Source organism: Echinococcus granulosus (assembly GCF_000524195.1).
Source record: "Echinococcus granulosus chromosome Unknown EG_S00028, whole genome shotgun sequence".
Lineage (NCBI taxonomy): Eukaryota > Metazoa > Platyhelminthes > Cestoda > Cyclophyllidea > Taeniidae > Echinococcus > Echinococcus granulosus.
In genome coordinates this window covers 41,833-59,323 of record NW_020170408.1, presented here as the reverse complement: position 1 = coordinate 59,323, position 17,491 = coordinate 41,833, and the positions used below count along the sequence as shown (strand labels likewise).

The 17,491-nt window shown below is 44.0% G+C and overlaps 4 protein-coding genes across 4 annotated transcripts; 2 read left to right on the top strand and 2 right to left on the bottom strand. All coding sequences in view use genetic code 11, as the record gives it.

The window, feature by feature from the left end:
• Positions 1-6,555: 6,555 nt before the first annotated feature.
• Positions 6,556-7,783, bottom strand: EGR_04445 (Mps one binder kinase activator-like 3; the record flags this gene model as incomplete). Its single annotated transcript, XM_024493694.1, has 6 exons — positions 6,556-6,711; positions 6,867-7,058; positions 7,123-7,314; positions 7,357-7,590; positions 7,631-7,693; positions 7,730-7,783. The coding sequence occupies 6 exons, from the start codon at positions 7,781-7,783 to the stop codon at positions 6,556-6,558; spliced, it is 891 nt and encodes a 296-aa protein (XP_024351808.1).
• An 801-nt stretch (positions 7,784-8,584) lies between these two features.
• On the top strand, positions 8,585-11,950 carry EGR_04444 (Replication protein A DNA-binding subunit; the record flags this gene model as incomplete). The annotated part of the gene is made up of 10 exons (XM_024493693.1): positions 8,585-8,614; positions 8,651-8,698; positions 8,729-8,810; positions 8,842-8,950; positions 8,984-9,045; positions 9,088-10,112; positions 10,485-10,640; positions 11,448-11,558; positions 11,635-11,721; positions 11,810-11,950. 10 exons carry the CDS (start codon positions 8,585-8,587, stop codon positions 11,948-11,950), a joined length of 1,851 nt encoding a protein of 616 aa, XP_024351807.1.
• Positions 11,951-12,040: 90 nt separating this feature from the next.
• Positions 12,041-15,535, bottom strand: EGR_04443 (Coiled-coil domain-containing protein; the record flags this gene model as incomplete). The annotated part of the gene is made up of 14 exons (XM_024493692.1): positions 12,041-12,199; positions 12,248-12,386; positions 12,439-12,731; positions 12,837-13,019; positions 13,057-13,248; positions 13,315-13,563; positions 13,641-13,895; positions 13,967-14,252; positions 14,297-14,374; positions 14,445-14,561; positions 14,613-14,686; positions 14,761-14,937; positions 15,008-15,275; positions 15,321-15,535. The coding sequence occupies 14 exons, from the start codon at positions 15,533-15,535 to the stop codon at positions 12,041-12,043; spliced, it is 2,685 nt and encodes an 894-aa protein (XP_024351806.1).
• Positions 15,536-15,845: 310 nt separating this feature from the next.
• On the top strand, positions 15,846-17,444 carry EGR_04442 (Co-chaperone protein hscB; the record flags this gene model as incomplete). Its single annotated transcript, XM_024493691.1, has 4 exons — positions 15,846-15,873; positions 16,131-16,164; positions 16,584-16,902; positions 16,974-17,444. The coding sequence occupies 4 exons, from the start codon at positions 15,846-15,848 to the stop codon at positions 17,442-17,444; spliced, it is 852 nt and encodes a 283-aa protein (XP_024351805.1).
• Positions 17,445-17,491: the final 47 nt, after the last annotated feature.

Here is a 17,491-nt window from a genome sequence, read left to right as displayed (position 1 = left end):
AGACGGAGGGTAAGGAGACTGTCGTAGACAAGGAATGACTTCCGTGGAACTGTAGCAAGGGAGATGGGTTTGGAGGGGTACAAGGAATGTGCGGTAGCGGAATTGACAAGAGGGCCCTTGGCTTGCATTTCAGCCAGTGGACAGGAGAGCCAATCGTAGTGAGTGTCCCCATCGGGATAGGTAAAGCGTCGGACATAGTCACAAGAGGAGGGAGGTGAGGTGGAGGAGGAGGCGGTGATGCCAGAGGCAGAAGTGGCAGAGGGAGTGGTCGAGGTGGTGGAATGCTGCAATTGGGAGATATCAACACCAGCTGCCATTGCAGCGAGACGGGAGATACGTGTACCCACTTTCGGTGATGGTGTTGCGTTAATGCTTAGAGGAGTTGTCGCTGTGACTTCCGAATTTCCCACACTGAAAAAGAAGGCGAAAAAATAAAAACAAAAGGTTGAAGAGAGTAGTCTTCTCGATATGATCGTAGTCGTGTCAAATGCGGCGACAGTCATGCCTGGGTGAACGAAGCAAGGTTACTGTTTCGGTTAAACCGATTACCGAAGACATTCAACAGGCGATAATAACTATAGGAGGTGGTCGTTCCAGACTCCAGAGACGCAGGTGGACTGCAACGCGACTACAAGGGTACCGGCCTCTTGGCCAATCTGCACGTCGATAACGTCTAACATCTGACACCACCCACGCTTCAAAAAGAGCTTTACTTTATGAAAAAATCAACCGAAAGACGAGAAATCTGAAAATCTACAGAAAACAGAGAGGAACTAGAGTTCCACAACTCGGTGAGCAATTGAGCGTGACCTGTATTAAATGAGTTTAAATCGCCCATAAAATTCGGAGGACCATAGAACTTCACGCGGGTTTTACGACAACACCTCGAGGGAGTCACATGCATTGGTAGGTTATCGGAATCCACAAACTGTGCGCGATTGTTTACTGTCAGTGGATTAAGCATTCATGCGCCAATCTATCGGTGCTGTTCATTTTACTCGCTTCGCGTCTTGTAACCCACAAACTTAGCACCAAATGTCGCAGGGATTTGATGAGATTGTCGGTTTACAAAGCTGCTTTCTTAAAGAGCATTTGAAGGAGGTGCTGTGTGTGCGGTGCTAGAACCTACCAACCAGACTCCAATGGTAATGGTGAGGAATGGCTCAAGGATAGATACATCAGGAAGATGAATACCTCTTCCTGATCATAAAGGATAGAATGGGTGCATACACGTCTAAATGAATGAACTGACGAGTGGTAAGCGAAGTAGGCCAATAATGGTTAGGTGGAGGTGTCGACGGCTACACCACCATCTCTTGAAAGCCAAGCAAGCAGGCTCTACATGGTTTATTGACGCGTAACAACGTGAAGTGATGATAGGCGAATTATAAAGAGGCAACTCACTCCTCACCGCCTAAGAGATGCATCACCTCACCACCTAGAAGACCACGTGCGGCAGACCGTAGACACAATGCACTCGCACACGTGGTACCGGAGGCAAGATGGCTCTATCCACGTACCTCAAAACATATCCGTGAGATGATGTACAGTCTGGGGGATAGACGGAGGGGCGGGCGGGAGGAGACGGGACATCGCATCACCTCATCCTCCCAATCTGTCCCCCTTGATGATACACTCGACTCCATGTTCAGGTGGGCAAAGGGAGGGGGCATGATATTTATGTGCAGTAAATGCGAACGTGTCAAGCGACGCTTAATCTACACAAAGTTCTGTTCCCTTCCCCCTCCCCTGAATCCGCCTCCAGCGCTAAAGGGGGTGTTAATAGCCTTCTATGCTTTTGGTGCCTTATTAAGGTACTAGCGTTACCCGGAGGCCTATTAGTAATGAGTAGGAGGCATTAGAGCTACCCTCACCGACCCATCCGCGTAAACACATACACACACACACACACTTAGTACACACATGTGTGTGAGTTTGTGCACGTGCCACCATAGTGGCAGACTCACCTGAGTAACCACGGCAACCCCCCTTAACCATCTATCTTTCTCTCTACCTAAACACCCACCTACCTATCTCTCTATGTGCGCACACAAATTTGTGTGGTAGTATGTGCGTGTGTGGTGCTGTACTGTGGCGTGTGTAGTGCTGCGTGTGCTGTGCATAATGGAATTTCATGCTCTCAAAGGATCGATGGAAGAACAGGCACCCTTACCCCCTTGGCACGCACACACACACGTACTAACAAAGTAAGCAAAAAATGTTCATCCACTCACTTTGCGTCTTCATTAAGACGAGTAGGAGGAGGTGGTTTGTTGTTTCGACTGAAAGTGACTACTAGGTAACCCTCACAACTGTCAAAATCACCCGAATTGGACGAGGTTGACAGAGAGGAGGCAGCTGAGGAGGACGAAGGAAGAGGAGAGTCCGCAAGAGTACCCTCACCTATTGCGCTAACTGCTGCCATGATTGATTCCTTCGTGTATGCAAATCTTCCGTCAGACTGCAATACGCATAGAGAGGCGGTCAAGAGGATGAAAAGAGATAAGGCCATCGGACGCGACCTTACAACTCAGCGCAAATATATGAGTCATTCCTGACCACAGGAGTGATGGCGCAAAGGGAGGTGCAGACAAGTTGGAATGAGACCTAGTAGAGAGCTTTAAAAATGGCCGATAGGGGTCACATTGATGCGACCGACCGAATGCGGCTATCAATCTACCAAATATGTTGTAATTAAGGAGATCAAGAATGACAAAAAAACCAGAGAAAAAACGGTTCGTATGTTCTCGTTTTTGCCAAGAGCAAAAGAGAGAGAGCGAAAAAGTGCACGACGAGATTCAATGTATATGCATCTGACAACGGTACGAGACACTGGCGAAATGTGTCCTCACTATTGATCAACGCCTGCAGCAAAATAGCCCGCGTTAACAGCAAGCTCTATAAAGTGTGAAGTGCCGCATCCTACGTTGTTATAATATTCATACGCAACAGTCTAAAGGTCAACAGGATATTTTGTTCATGTATGCAAAAGAATAAGGCGAAAAAGACAAAAAAGTGCAGCAAAAATGGTGTCCTCAAAGGATATTCTCACTTTTGTGTAAGTGGCAAAAAAAATAAATTGGAAGAAGGCAAAGGCAAACCGAAGGCGACTATAGTTATTCGTACGGCGTGGAGAGAGGAATTAATCAAGCTCATTCTATCACGTATTCAGATAAAACGCTTATCGTTAGGTTAGTGAGAAGCTGGAAATGTTGCTGAGTTGTATTTAGGCTTAATGCCATGATACTCTTACGGACAGCTACACTATTTTGAACCGGATTAATAAGACGGAAGGCACAGTTGTGGGGCACTAAAAACCTCCGCCAAGATCACAAAGCTAAATTTTAACACGAAAAATAAAGGACAATGCCATTCTAACGACCAAAAAGAAGGAGTTGGAATAAAAACTTCGGAAGGATATTTAATATGGGCTGTGGGCCGATTCATAACGTATGTGAAACAAAACGGATATGAAGTGCCAACAAAAAACAGTAGAAGATGTAACAGGGTTTAAAATAAGAAAACAAAAGGCACAATTAGAAAGCACTCACGAGACGACGAGAAAATGAAAAACTTCCCAGTTACGAATGATGAACGTGGGTCGAAGGTGGGGATAAGTAGAGAATAAAAACAAATGGTAATCGCAAAAAACAAGCAACGTTTTTGTAATAAAATGTAAAACGGACAAAGCCGCAATACGATAATTTTGATCATTATTTTAGGGAGAAGAACCGAGGCAAACCGACAAACATTATAAGTAGAAAGATTTCACAATAAAACCGGGAGACAGCTCACGTCCAAACAACCAAACTAGTTCTAGTCACTAAGATACTGTAAGGAAAAATGCAATGTAGCATATTATTTAAGACTGTTTCCTAGGTATCCATGAATATTTTATTTACAGAAGTGAGCCACATTTGTGAAAGAAAAAACTCGGCATTGTGATTTAGTGCCTTAAGATAAAAAGACTTAGTACTTAAGGCAATCTCATATATTTATCATGCGGTTTGGGCCAGGTCCTCCGTACTGGCTTTAGGGGAGAGCCTCCCGGGGCAATGTACCATGGCCATTATGAAAACCGAGAGTCATGCAACTAAAGCATTGCAGCGATGCATGCTTATTTCAAACATAACTAGTCGTCTACCATATTTATCGTCAGATGCTTGAGCATATGGAGTGTTCGTAATTTGCACTCTTATGATCTGCAATTGTCCCATTCAAAATTACTACTAATAAGCCTTTACCAGAAGTGTACACTTTTTAAAGGACTTCAAGGCCTTAGGAGAAGAGCTAATCTAGGAACCGGCCGCACTGGTGGCAGCACCGGCTAAATACTCCCCCCTTCTAAGATGTTTTGTAGTAAAAAAGTGGCTGGGAACCACAAAATCTAATATCTAACTCTTTTGTCGAAGCCAAGGAATGTACCAAATCCGTCTCTCTTTTTAGACTCATATATTTCGGTATTTTGCTTTTCCTTTTGCCACATATGAGAGATCCGGATCATCCTACTCCCTTAAATTAGATATACTGGATGGGAAAAGTTATCAAATCTTGCAGAATTAAAAGTTTTTTAGCTTAGTTTGTTTAGTTTATCAAACTACTGTGTAGCGTTTTTAATACATGCCATTTGCACCGAAGATGTTGGATGTGTTTTATAGACGTATTTTGAGAAGGCCTTCAGTTATGTTTGCAACCGCTGTCATTTGCGCTTTTGCATTTGAACGAGTTATTGATAAAGGAGTTGATAATCTCTTTCGATACATTAATAAGGGGGTAAGTCAACATTAACCCTAGCTCCTGACATGTTATAGAAACTCTTTGAGGACATTCGTCCTGATAAAGATGCATGATCGTAAATACTAATTCGCTCGTTAGACATTTCTGACCCACTTTTTACCGTTCCATCCCGTTCTTTTCAAAATTGACCTGTTTGCATTGCTTATTAGTAAATTTCTCATTTATTACTGATGGTGTTTTTTGGAAGAGATATTAACGCCATGAGATTTTGCCTTTGGGGATACTTGTCTAGGTGTAAGGTGTTTTGGTCCACTCTTTTTCGGTGTCATGTATGTTAAACCCCGACTGCACTATCCTTGATTGCTTGCTTGACTAAAACTGGGAAGTTGGAAGGCAGTACTTTTGAGCTGTGATATTGTGGCTTTGATTTGTACATTGTTAGAGTGGGGAATGTGTTGTCTCATAATCCCCTTACCCCCAGGTGTCGCTTTAACGCTGCCTATTCATTTATCCTGGCTGTTTCTACCTTCTTGGAGGAGTCAATGATTTAAGCTCACTTACGCGCACGAATCAGTTGCTTTGTTCCCCCTTTCATTACTGATGTGGTTGTGATTGAGAAACACGATTTTTGAGCCAATTTTCCCTTTTTCTCTGTGGTCTTTATACTCCACGGATTCAGCTCCTTTTCTCACGGTGAAGGGCCGATAAATTTAAAAGCAAAGCACTTCTTTGAAGTGTCACTGGAATGTAGCCAAGAGTAAAGGATTTTGGTGTATCTACGGCGTACCAATACTGACAAAGGCATCATTATCACCCCGAATGGCTGGGTGATTCTCGGTACAGTCGTCGGGCCGAAAGCATAAACCGTGAATCTCTGCACTTGATGCTCCCAGTGATTACTCTTTTTTCCCTTTGACCTCATAATGGGAAGGTGTTCAAATTCATCGTCCCTCAAGCGTCTTAGCAAAGGCTTTATGTCCCGGCTCCTGATCTCATTGTTCTGCATTGGAAGGGAAGGGGGAAGGATTATGACTGTCTTTATGCTGCTCATGACCGTACGCCACATTTGTCCAGAAGCTAAGGCAGTAAATTCAAGCGGCCCTGAGAAGTTGGTAATCTATTTTCGTCTCTGCCAACCAATCGTTAATCCACCACCGTTCAACTGTAAGACTGGAGGATGAGGGCAGCTGCTTCACACGAGGATGAATCAGTCGTCACAGCCTCTCAATGATGAATTCCCACAGATTTGGCTATCGGTAGCTGCCGTCCCCATTCTATCACGGCACGGTTTAATAACCAAGCCAAGGTATCAGTCCAATTATCCATCTGAATCAAGATAACTCATTACTGCATTGGAGGGGGGGGGGGGCAACATGCCTCACAACCTAATATTACCCTGGCACTCTATGCTTCTAGCGTGGTGCCCATGACCCCTACCGGTAATCATTGAGGGTCAATAGTAAGGTACAAAAGAATGGGAAGGTCATAGACATGGTTGGGTGGAGGCAACAACGCAGATTAGGAGGTCTGCATCGTCAAATCAAGTTAAGCCTCTTCAGCCCGGTCCTTGGTGATCCCAGAAGTTGGCATTCTGATTCGACCTTGACGAATCGGGACGGCAGACCCAATTCGCCTTGTCGGGAATGAGGGATATCGCATTCCTCACAGGATCAACTGTATCAAAGAGGAATACACTCCGGAAATAATGCCCATATCAAACCTATGACCGGGACAAAGTGGGGAGACATGCTCTGACTTACGGCGTGAAGAACCGCCAGTCACTGGGGAAAGTTAGTCCTTCCGGTAATATCTTGTCATTTATATCAGTAAGAAGCCAAGGGTACTTCTTTCATCCTGGATAGGCCTAATTGCGGCGCTTAAAAGGCACCCAATCATTGAAAACTGACGAGTCACTCGATAGCCGACTCCCGAAGACAAATTCGCCTGGTCTGCACACAGACCGGTCGACATGCCCTTACAAAAGTCAAGTGATTAAGAATACAGTGGGTTTAAAAGTTAACCAGTTAGTTAATCAAAGTCAGTAGCTTTATTAGAAAAAAAGAAGACATGAAATAGGGGTAGAGAAGAGATGAAAAAATCGTCTACTTTGTAAATGCTAGATGCTAGACAGACGAGTTGACATTGGCGGTATCAGAGATTGTGGTGGCCTCGGAAGCCTCACTACCGCCCCCACTGCCACCATCAGCTGAACTGACTTCCTCAATGTCGGCTCCGGCTATGGGAACGAGGAGATTCTGTTTATTCATCAGATTGTACTTCAGCACAAATACTGTAAAGCGCTGACAGAGGGCAGTTTTCTCCTAAGATAAAAGGAAAAAGTTAGTAGGAGAATTAGGTGTGATGGAAGTAAGAAGAGGAATTTACTTCAAACTGATCGAAAAGGCTGCGATGATGATAGTAGGCATGTGAGAAGATTCGATACACACGACGACAAACGGAACTCAATTTGGCTAATGACGAATCCCTTATTGTGACTCGACTGGGGAAATATTTACTACTGTTCAGCAAGCAAGCTGCGCCGTCCAAGGTGTGACGGGTGTAATTGATGGCTGGACACTGTTAAAATAAGAGGAAATTTCATTATGAAAAAGATAAAACTGCCTCTTTTGGAGTCTTGTGAGCAGCACATAGAAAAATCCACTGTTCTGTCGCTGTCATTTGAGCACAGGTCTCAGGAGTGCAGTGGTCTTGAAGGAGGACGGCTAAACCGTTTAACTCCATGCAGAATTGACGCAGATGTTCGTACTTCCATACGCCAAGATCTTGACCCTGTGGCTCAGTTAAAATAGCATCAACATTTTTAAAGTCTTTTCGGATCATTTGTTGAATAATCTAAAGGGAATACAGATGAAGACGTCGAAATGGGGAGTACCTGTTGGACAGCAAGAACCGTGTCGACTTCATCAAAGACCTCATCTGGCCATTGACACCACTCCTTAGAAAAAATCGGTTGCGATCATAATAAGGTTACTTCTCTCTTTGTACCCGGACGATTCCGGCGAATAATTTCGGTCCCTGAAGACATCGCGGCAACCCGGCTCCAGAACCAAGGTGGGTGACGAATTTCAAAAGAGCCTCGGTGTTGCTCGTTCCAACTACCAAGTGTACTGCAAAAATAACATGATAACCCAAAACTTTGCACCTTTAGGGCATTATTAAGCCAATATGATAATTTTTGTGGACAATAAAAAGCACATGCTGTGCCTACTTTCATACTCTTTGTAATATTTGATAAAATGTCAACAACTAGGAGTTGAGTGAGCTGTAGTCGAAGTAGTTATCACCAATGGGCATTTAAAAAAGGTTAGTAGCTTTTGCAGAATTGAAATAGTCATAGGCTTTTAAAACGATTTCAACACATTTTATGCAAATGGAATAAATACTTTTAAGCTGGACATATCCAAAATCAAGTACCCATTGCAGTACATAGACATTTCACCTGCAATTCCACCAACACTTGCAACTTTGATGGATTTGTTTACCCCATTTGCATCATAAACTCAATGTTACTTTTGAGCAGAATACATTAAAGCAACCCTATAGTCCAGATATTAATTATCATTATATTTGCTTGCCCTTACCATTTCTGGAACTTTAACAATGTCTGATTACTCAATCCATATTAACCCTTTTCAGCTTTTCGATTTTTTAAATTTTAAAAAGCAATATTTGTAAGTTTTTTGTTTGGATGCAATTTGCAATTGATGTGTAAATTACATTTTTCCGTAAAGTCATTTTGCTGAGGTCTCTAAATTTTTCGATCATCGAAACCCCTAACCAAGTGCCTCGATTATTGGTTTATGGAGCCCTGTGAACGGGTTTAGAAATGGTGTCTCTCACATCTGGTGCGATAGATGTAACTTCTTCGTTTTGCATTTACTGTCCAATTTAGCGAATAAATGCCGGCGACAGCATAAAAGATCCAATTCTTAAAGTCGTGGTAAACCACCTTTGCTTTATATTATGCCAGGGTTATAAAAATGTCCCCGGTAGTAATGCCGGACAAAATCGGTATCGTCTATTGCTTAGCGATGGTGTTAAGTCTCATTCATGTAGGTTTTTAAGGTATAGCATTTTCTTTAGTTGCTATGCTTGCTACACAATTGAATCACCTCGTTGAAACTGGAAAGCTCTTAAATGGCAGCATTATACGCCTAAAGAAATTTGTCTGCAATAATGTTCAGAAGGACAAGTATGTGCATGTTGTGTTGAAGTATTTTTCTAGATACGTTGTCATTGTTCTCGATGTAGACATAGTCGGATTCGAGCAGCAAACACCTGTTCAAGGTGAGGTGTTGACTATTTCCATACATAATATTATCAAATTAGGTCGTCAACCCTTAAATCAAGTTGAAGACAATTCATCTGTGCAGTCGACCGCCTCGTCTTTGCCGGATCGGAATGTTGCAAGTACTCCACCGCGGTGCATTAATTCACCTTTTGCATCTGCCAGCCCTGGCACTCCTGGAGGTCGTGTTTTCAGTATTCAGAGCCTCAATCCCTATCAGAGCCGTTGGACGATTCGCGCACGTGTCTCTCAGAAGGGGACTATTCGTACTTGGCAGAGGAGTGGTCGGGAAGGCAAGCTTTTCAGTTTTACTCTTCTGGATTCCACTGGAGAAATCCGAGCAACCGCTTTCAACGCCGAAGTGGACAAGTTTTATGACCAAATTGAGGTCAATAAGGTCTACTACATCAGTAAGGCCTCACTGAAACCTGCCAATAAGCAGTTCAATACTACAAACAATGACTATGAAATGTCCCTAAACAGCGACACTCAAATCGTGCCCTGTGAAGACGGTGAAGACGTCTCCGTACCCTCCTTCTCGTTCAACTTTGTTCCTATTGGGAAGTTGGACGGTTATCAACCAGGTGACTTTGTTGACGTAGTCGGAGTGGTCCACGAGTCTGGCGATGTTTCTACGATCACCATTAGGTCATCCCAACGAGAAGTACAGAAACGGGAAGTGGGTCTAGTGGACGATTCCGGATGTCTTGTGCGCCTCACTCTTTGGGGTCAGGAGGCAGTCGATTTTGATGGTACAAATCACCCTGCATTAGTGGTTAAATCGGCAAAACTGAGTGACTTCAATGGGAGATCGTTGAGCACCACAACGCAGTCCTCTGTGATGATTGCACCGACTAGTATCCCAGAGGCGAATCGATTGAAAGGTTGGTATGAGAATGGAGGAGGCAGTACGTTCAACTTCGAGATGTATCGCGGAGAGATTATGGGTGAGGTTGGTGGCGAGGGCTTCAGTGGTACACTGGGCTCGCGGGACTGGAACCCTCTGTCTGATCTTGAGGCGCCCGGAGTGGGGGGTCAGGCTAAGCCGGACCTCTTCACCTGTAAGGTGAGCCCTGGTGGTTACTAAAAGTCTAACCTTGAAGTATATTGATGAGCATCCCTGGTAGTCTTTGGTCATTAATGCTTTTGCTAATGTCTTGAGTGAAAATTCTCTTGAAGAGAGTCATGTACTAAGGTTTTGTTTTTACATTAGTTACATGCGGATCTAGACCTCGAGGTTTAACTACTGACGGGTTTCTTCCGAATGATAGTAGGCTTAATACTTGTGGGACTTGGCGCTTTGACAGTATTAGACTACCAAAGTTGAGTTGCTAAGGTTGAATTAGACATTTCCTCTTTGTGTGTTTTTTTTATCCGTTGGGTCAGATTAAAGGTAGCCACATCCGAGCTTCCTATTTTCCACTAAACATTATTTTAGGCGGTGGTGACCTTCCTGAAGAAGGAGAACTTCATGTACCAAGCGTGCACCACTGAGGGCTGTCAGAAGAAGGTTTTAGACTTGGGCAATGGACTGTATCGCTGTGAGAAGTGCAACCGCGAGACACCCAACTACAAGTGGAGACTTTTGCTTTCAGTGAGTCTTTTTTCGCTGTTAAGCAAATTCTGCTTCTGAGTCATGCCACCTCTCATGGGCGTTGGTAAATTTTTGCCATTGTCAACCCAAACGCTAAATGCGCCCATAGTGGTCATGGGTTTTGTTTTGGGAATCACTTCTTCAACTCTATGATGAATATTTTCTCCCCTCACCTATACCACTGAATTCAGCCCTTGATTCGTATTTGTAATGCGTTTATCTAACGGCACGCCTGCCATAAATCGGTTTAGACAGATCCACCACTGACATCAAACATTCCTGCTGACCCATTTAACTGCTGGTCTTTCCTCTACAAAGAGGTTCTGGTGTTCTCTTTAACCCTTCTCCACGGAAGTGGTCGGTGTCGTTTAGACACTCAAGACTCACTCCGTCCGTAGTATCAGGTCTGCCACTATTGAGATGCTTAATCGGTTGATGGACATAACTGATGGCACCCACTGATGGTGATTGAGCTTTTGCCTCCGGAGTGGCAGTCAAGAAAATTTACAGGCCACAGTTTGTGGCTCTCCACACTTTGTAGCCCTTGTTTATCTAAATGGGAGTCCAGGATTCACATTATACGCTCTTCAAATACATGTTTCTTGTTAACTCGCACCCCGAATATGGCTAAACACTACCCTTACGAATAGAAGTTGTTCAGGCGGTTGACGTTTGGCTGCATTTAGCCAATCATGTGCAGGGGAAATGTGACCACCCAGGTGTTAACCACACCAAAGACGCGTCAAGTGGAAACTTTAAACTGTAAATCGAAATCAAACGTTTATTTTTCAAATAACTTTCTTCAAGGTCAAAATCTCCGATATGACGGGTGAGCATTGGATTACGTGTTTCCAAAACACGGCTGAAGTCATTCTTGGTCGAAATGCTGAGGAATTGGGCGCTATTAAGGAGTCTAAGGTGACTAATTTTTTGTCCTTCTCCATTTCCTCTTACTCCGCTTCGCCCCTACCCTAACTCCTGCTTCTGTGGTCAGGATGAGAATCAGATGGACAATGTCTTTGTCAATGCCATTTTCAAATCCTGGATCTTTCGACTCCGCGCCAAAGTGGACACCTTTAACGTGAGTAGGGTGCCTCTGTTTTATCGAGTCGATTTCCTTTTTTGGGGAAAAAGGAGTGTTTAGTGATTTGTGATTGACCTTGCTTCAGGATGAGTCGAGGTTACGAGTCGTGGCTATTGAAGCAAAGCCGGTATCCTTTGCGGACTACGGTAGGCAGCTGCAGAAGCAGATCGAGGCCATCATCCCAACTCTTCCTGCTGAGTTGACAATGGATGATGCAATGGACTGACTGTAAAGATTAAGATTTGTTTATATGTGCATCCAAACTTTTTAAAAAGGCAAAAAATTCGAAAGAAACATTGAGTAAACTAAGTATTTTTCAGACGAAGAACTTCTTGATGCTGTTAATGGATAGCTGGGATATAACTTCGGTGGTGTAGAAATTTAAATCAGTCTCATTTTGAAGCAGAAGAAGCGGATCCCTTCTGCTTCTTCGTTGTAGTAGTTGGCGATCTTCAGGCTTCTTCGCCTTCAGCTCCTGAGGAGGGGAGTGGTTTATTTACACTTGGCTAATCAAAAGGCCTACCTCTAGGCTACGTTTCAGCACAGCGGAATGGAGAATTTTCATTCTGAGTTCGGCGCAAGTGGCCTTCATTTCAGTTTCTTTCAAGTAATTGATTCGGTAGCTGAAATTGGCTTTTTTTGCCAGCTCAAGACTTCTTTCACTAAAAAGGGAAAGGAGTGACACATCAAACCGGTCGCGTGTGGAAGGTCTACCTCTCTTCGTTCGTCTTGGAGGCTAATTGAGCGACAAGATTATCCACGATGGTAAAAATCGCGTGATTTTCACGAAGTTTCGTCTCCTTTTTGGCGACGGCCGAGAGGAGGTGTTTTTCTCCCCTCGAGAGTTCTTCCAGACTCGGATCGGTGCCTTGGAGGAAGCGCAGACGATTGATCGAATTGTCATCTGGTGGGTTGTCAGCCAGGTCTTCCAGATGGAACAATCTGTCTCGAGCCGCTGAAGTCTGGTAAACGAAAGACATGGCGGTAACCTCCAACTGATTCGACACCTAGAAGTCGAGCGCTGTCATGTCTCCGAGGCACCTTGAGTGGGTTGCTCTGATGGCATATCTTTCCTCCCCACAAATCCATTCAAGCACGTCCAAATAACAAACCTGGTCGTTAATGTGGATTAGCTCCTCCTTCACCGCCCCCTTCTCCGCCACCTTCGATCGAACAATCTCCACTGTCCGTGCTTCCGTCAGATTTTCGTGGAGAAGTAAAGCAAGTTCACGATTCTTTGCTGATAAGGCATCTCGTGATTTTTTACCACTCTTTTCCAAATCCTCGAGGCTTTCCTAGACACATAGACAGGAAATGCGTAGGCACGCTTACCTTAGTTCGCTTCACTTTCATTTGGACATTCTCTAACTGCTGTTTGGTACAGTCACGCCTTTGGATGGCCGCTTTGCATTCATCTTGAAGCCGACTGATCCGCGTTTTCTCTTCATCTAGGTCTCGATTCAACCTCTGGAGGTTTGTACTGAACCACTTATTGTGAGATTCGAGTTCTCGATTCACTTGAGTCTAAAAGGGCATTCGAAGGGGGATACGGGGGCCTCCACATGCCACCATGCAGCAGAACGCGTTTACCTGTTTTGAGAGGTCACTCCGGATCACAATGCTCTCTTTCCTCAACCCTTCCATGCGTCTCCTGACGTCATCCATTTGATCTCGCTTATTTGACAGGCTTGATTGAAGAATGGCCACTTCGTTGCTATAGAGGTAGCACTTCTCCTCAATCGTCAGCTTCTTTTGTTGGGCCAGGTTAATCATGGTGAGACATTCATTCCTTTCCACACTTATGGCTTTGTAGAGGTTTCCCAAGTTTTGGAGCTGTCGCTGAAATGACATTTAGGTGGGCGAGTTGAAGATCGAATCTTGTCGGTCATACGTCTTGCATAATACGATAATCAAACCTGAAGGGAGAGTAGAGTCTTCCGATAATCATTGAGATGAAATTGTTGAAGTTTGAGGTCCCTCTTCACTTGTACGTAGTGTAGTTGAGTCTTTCGAAGGTAACGCTTCTTCTGGGATGTCTCACAAGACTTTGCCTCAACTAGGCGGTGGAGGTTTGTCACACCTCGCTTCTGTGCATCTATCTCAGCCAGAAGTTTAGTTGCCTCTTTCATAAGGACTCGAATTTCCTCTTTTTCGTGCTCTGCATAGTCGTTCTGGCGGGGCAAAAAGGCGGGTGGTTACCTGACCAAGGCACTAAATCCAAGAACACAAATTGTCAATTCACCTGTGCAAGAAGAGCTCCCGTCATCTGGGAGATTTGTGTCCTCAATTTTTTGCGTTCTTTCATATCCCTCTTTGAAGCCGCCTTTTTCATTAACTCCAAGTCTGCTGCTTGTACCTTCTTCATCTCTTCAAGGTACTTTATTGTCTCCTCGAGGTGTCGCATTTTCTTCTCTCCCCGTCTTATGAGTTTCCGTGTGACAGCACCGCTTTTTATCACCCGATTGGTTGACTCAAGGTATCGCCTCTTCTCTTCTGCCATGTGATTTAGATCCGCCTTCATCTTGGTGCTAGACAGGGTAAAAGTTAGGAAGGACTACAAATTTCCTCTCACATTGCTCCATTAAGCTGAATCTCTTCATCTTTGAGCTCCTGACATTGATGTTTCGCGGTGGATAGCTTTTCACTGAGGCTGGAAAGGTGACTTTGAAGTTTTTTATTTTTTCTAGGAGACGAAATATGTGCAATGAGTTCTGGCCTACGTAGTTAGACCTATTGATTCGGCCTCGACATCTGCTTTAGATTGTTCCAGTCTTGATTGCATTTCTGTTAGCTCTTTAATCTCGTCTTCCGATTTGAAGAGAACATCCTTCAGGGCTCTGGAAAAAGGAAAGACCAGACTTGAAGGATGAAATGTCCAGATGCCTTACGACAAGTCTCCTTCCAATCGAATGATTTCTTGCATAACTTCTTGAGGCCTCGATTGAACGGAGTTGAACTCGATCTAGATAGGAAAAAGAGGTCTGTAAATTGGTGGAAAGGAGAAGGTGGAAAGAAAAAATTGCAGGTATGACTGACAGTTAGAGAGTCGACAGATTTTTGGCACTCAGCCAACCGATTGGCCAGCTGATCTCTGCACTCGGAGACATCGTTGAGTTGACGATGCAGACGACGCGATTCAAGAGAGTACTTTTTGCGTTCTATCATTTCTGTGTCTACTGCGTGTTCCATCTCTTTGCGACGGGATTTTAGGGTCTAAGAAGTACGTAATCAAAAGATTTCGGGGGCTACTTTGGGACACCTCATCAAGAGATAAAGGACGAACCTCTGCGGTTGGAAATTTGGCCGCCTCTTTAGCCAGCGGTTTCATCTCCTCCTCCAGTGCAGCAATTTGGTAGGTCAGCGATTCAACATTGTGATCCGCCGCCATGACATCGTTGTAGGCTCGAAGAATTTGCTTGCGCAAGTTATCCGCCTCCGACTCGAAACCGTCTGGAAATTCGTTGCGTCGGCGCAATGCACTAGAAATACGCTTTCCTGCTTCTGTCAGTCTTACAAACATGTCTTCCAATTGAAGGGCGTTTTTCTGTGTTCTAAAAAGTCGATATTCACAAATTCACCATTTTTAAAGAAAATACTTTTTAGTGAGATTCACAAGATGTTGACATTTTCTTTTCAAATCTAAAGCTTCCAGAAGCCGGATTTCCTTTTTAGCAAGCAACTCGTCCAAACCCTGCAAGGCTTTTGAGGCAAATTCACCCAAATAGATGTCGATTTCTTCGGGTTTGGCTTCAAAAAAAGCTCCACGTAGTGAATCTCTTGGTTCGGCAATAAGTAGTATTTCTTCTCCCATTAGATGATTTTCTAAAATTCAGCGCTTTTTCACCAACTATGTTACAAAGTTGCTACAAGTGAAAAACAAATGCAAATATGAGATGCAATTTGTGGTTGTAGAGTTGCTGTTAAAAATAGATCCAACAATTTTTTCTGAAAGTATCAGTGTGCAATAAGCATCGCCAAAATACCTTAATTTATTTAAAATGTGAAAAGCATGAATGTACGGATGATCTGTTGGAGCAATATGTGTTACAGAAATTTACTTACCGTCCGGGGGATCCGGCACAAAGTTGTTTGACTTCCCTTAGAAGTACCTACTCTTCAAAATGGGGACAAACAGGACTAGCCTTCAAGGTGCGTACAAACAAATGTCAAGATCTATGGGGGGAAACACAAACTGCTTTGAGTGCAAAATGCTTAAGTTGTGCTTCACCCATGCCTGCTAAACATTTGTGCACAAAAAAATTTAGACGAATATAACAGGTAATAAGTGCAGTCTCATTGAAGCAAACGTACTTTCTCTTAGGGTAATACATTAAACAAAAGTGGAAAATTTTTGCATTTCTTTGCTTTGAATTGTGTATATCCTGAAAAGCTTTATTTGTATTTAGCGGGTTACACCCGGCTTGTTTGCTGCACAGGTTGGTGTGTGCTGTGTTGCTAAGTTATGGGGTTTGTGGTTATTTCTCCCAACTGCTTTTTTCCTCGTTCTTTCTTGCAGCGATTCCACGTGGCAAACAGCATTGCTTTGCTGTGGCAACCAGAACTTCAGATGATCATGTCAAACCTTGCTTGTTTTTCATGTGACCCCTATCTTAAATTACTGCTTACTGCTTCGTATAATTCGTTATGCATTTAAAATTAAAATCTTTTTTTACTACATTATGTTTATCTATCTTATTGTTTTTGGGCTGGTAAAATTGCTCATTTTTAGTTGCTCATGCATGATATTATGTATGAACGCTAGCCTGGGTTTATTTTTTCTGCTTTAATTCATATTGGGCTTTTATCGCCACAAATCTGCTTTTATTGCAGCCATCTCGAGCTTGAAGTGCCCATTCTAGGAACTACACTATGAATTTCCTTAGACACATTCGCAAATTCTCCCTCCCCCTCACTGTCAGTCATCGTCTCTTAATATCAAGTGCAGCGTCTGCTTCAAAGCAGCTCGAACGCGACTGCTGGAGCTGTCTCAAACGTATTAGCTGTCAGACCTTCTTCTGCGAGTGTGGCAAAGTTCAGTCTTTCAGTCCCTCATGGAACTACTTCGACTACTTTGGTTTCACCAAGCCCACTATGCGTATTGACTTAAATGAGCTTTCCCGCATGAAGCGCAAACTCCAAATGGCCTTTCATCCTGACAAATTTGCTCGCTCTACCAAGGTCCGTTCCCACTCCTATTCTTCTGTAAAACAGCTCTAAATTTGAACTCGTCAATTGAATTATTTTTATAGGAGGAGCGAGAGATCGCAACCACCGTCTCCACACAGATTAACGATGCATTCACGGTCCTCTCCAATCCGATCACACGAGCTGAGTACATTTTAACGCTTAACGGAAACCCCTGCTCTTCGGAAGATGTCGCTATCACCGATACCGCCTTCCTCACCGATGTGCTGGAGGCCAACGAACACGTGGACGAGTTGGCCGAGATGGTGAAGACGGAAGAGTGTAAACAGACGTTGGAACGTGTTCTGGCTGCACTTTACGCCATCGTGATGACACGATGGGGTAGGGAGATGGACCAATTGACCCGATTTATCGACGCGGCGAACTGGGAAGCCGCGCACCAAGCCATCTCGCGTTTACGTTACTACGAACGCCTGAAGAAGCGCCTCCAGGATCTAAGACCTGATTTCGCAACGAGAGGCATTAGAACCCCCTTCAATGGTAGGGGAGTTGACTGTGATTCGTCTCTGGGATAGGCGTCTACTATGACAGGACTGTCTATGTACAATAAACCCATCCCTCC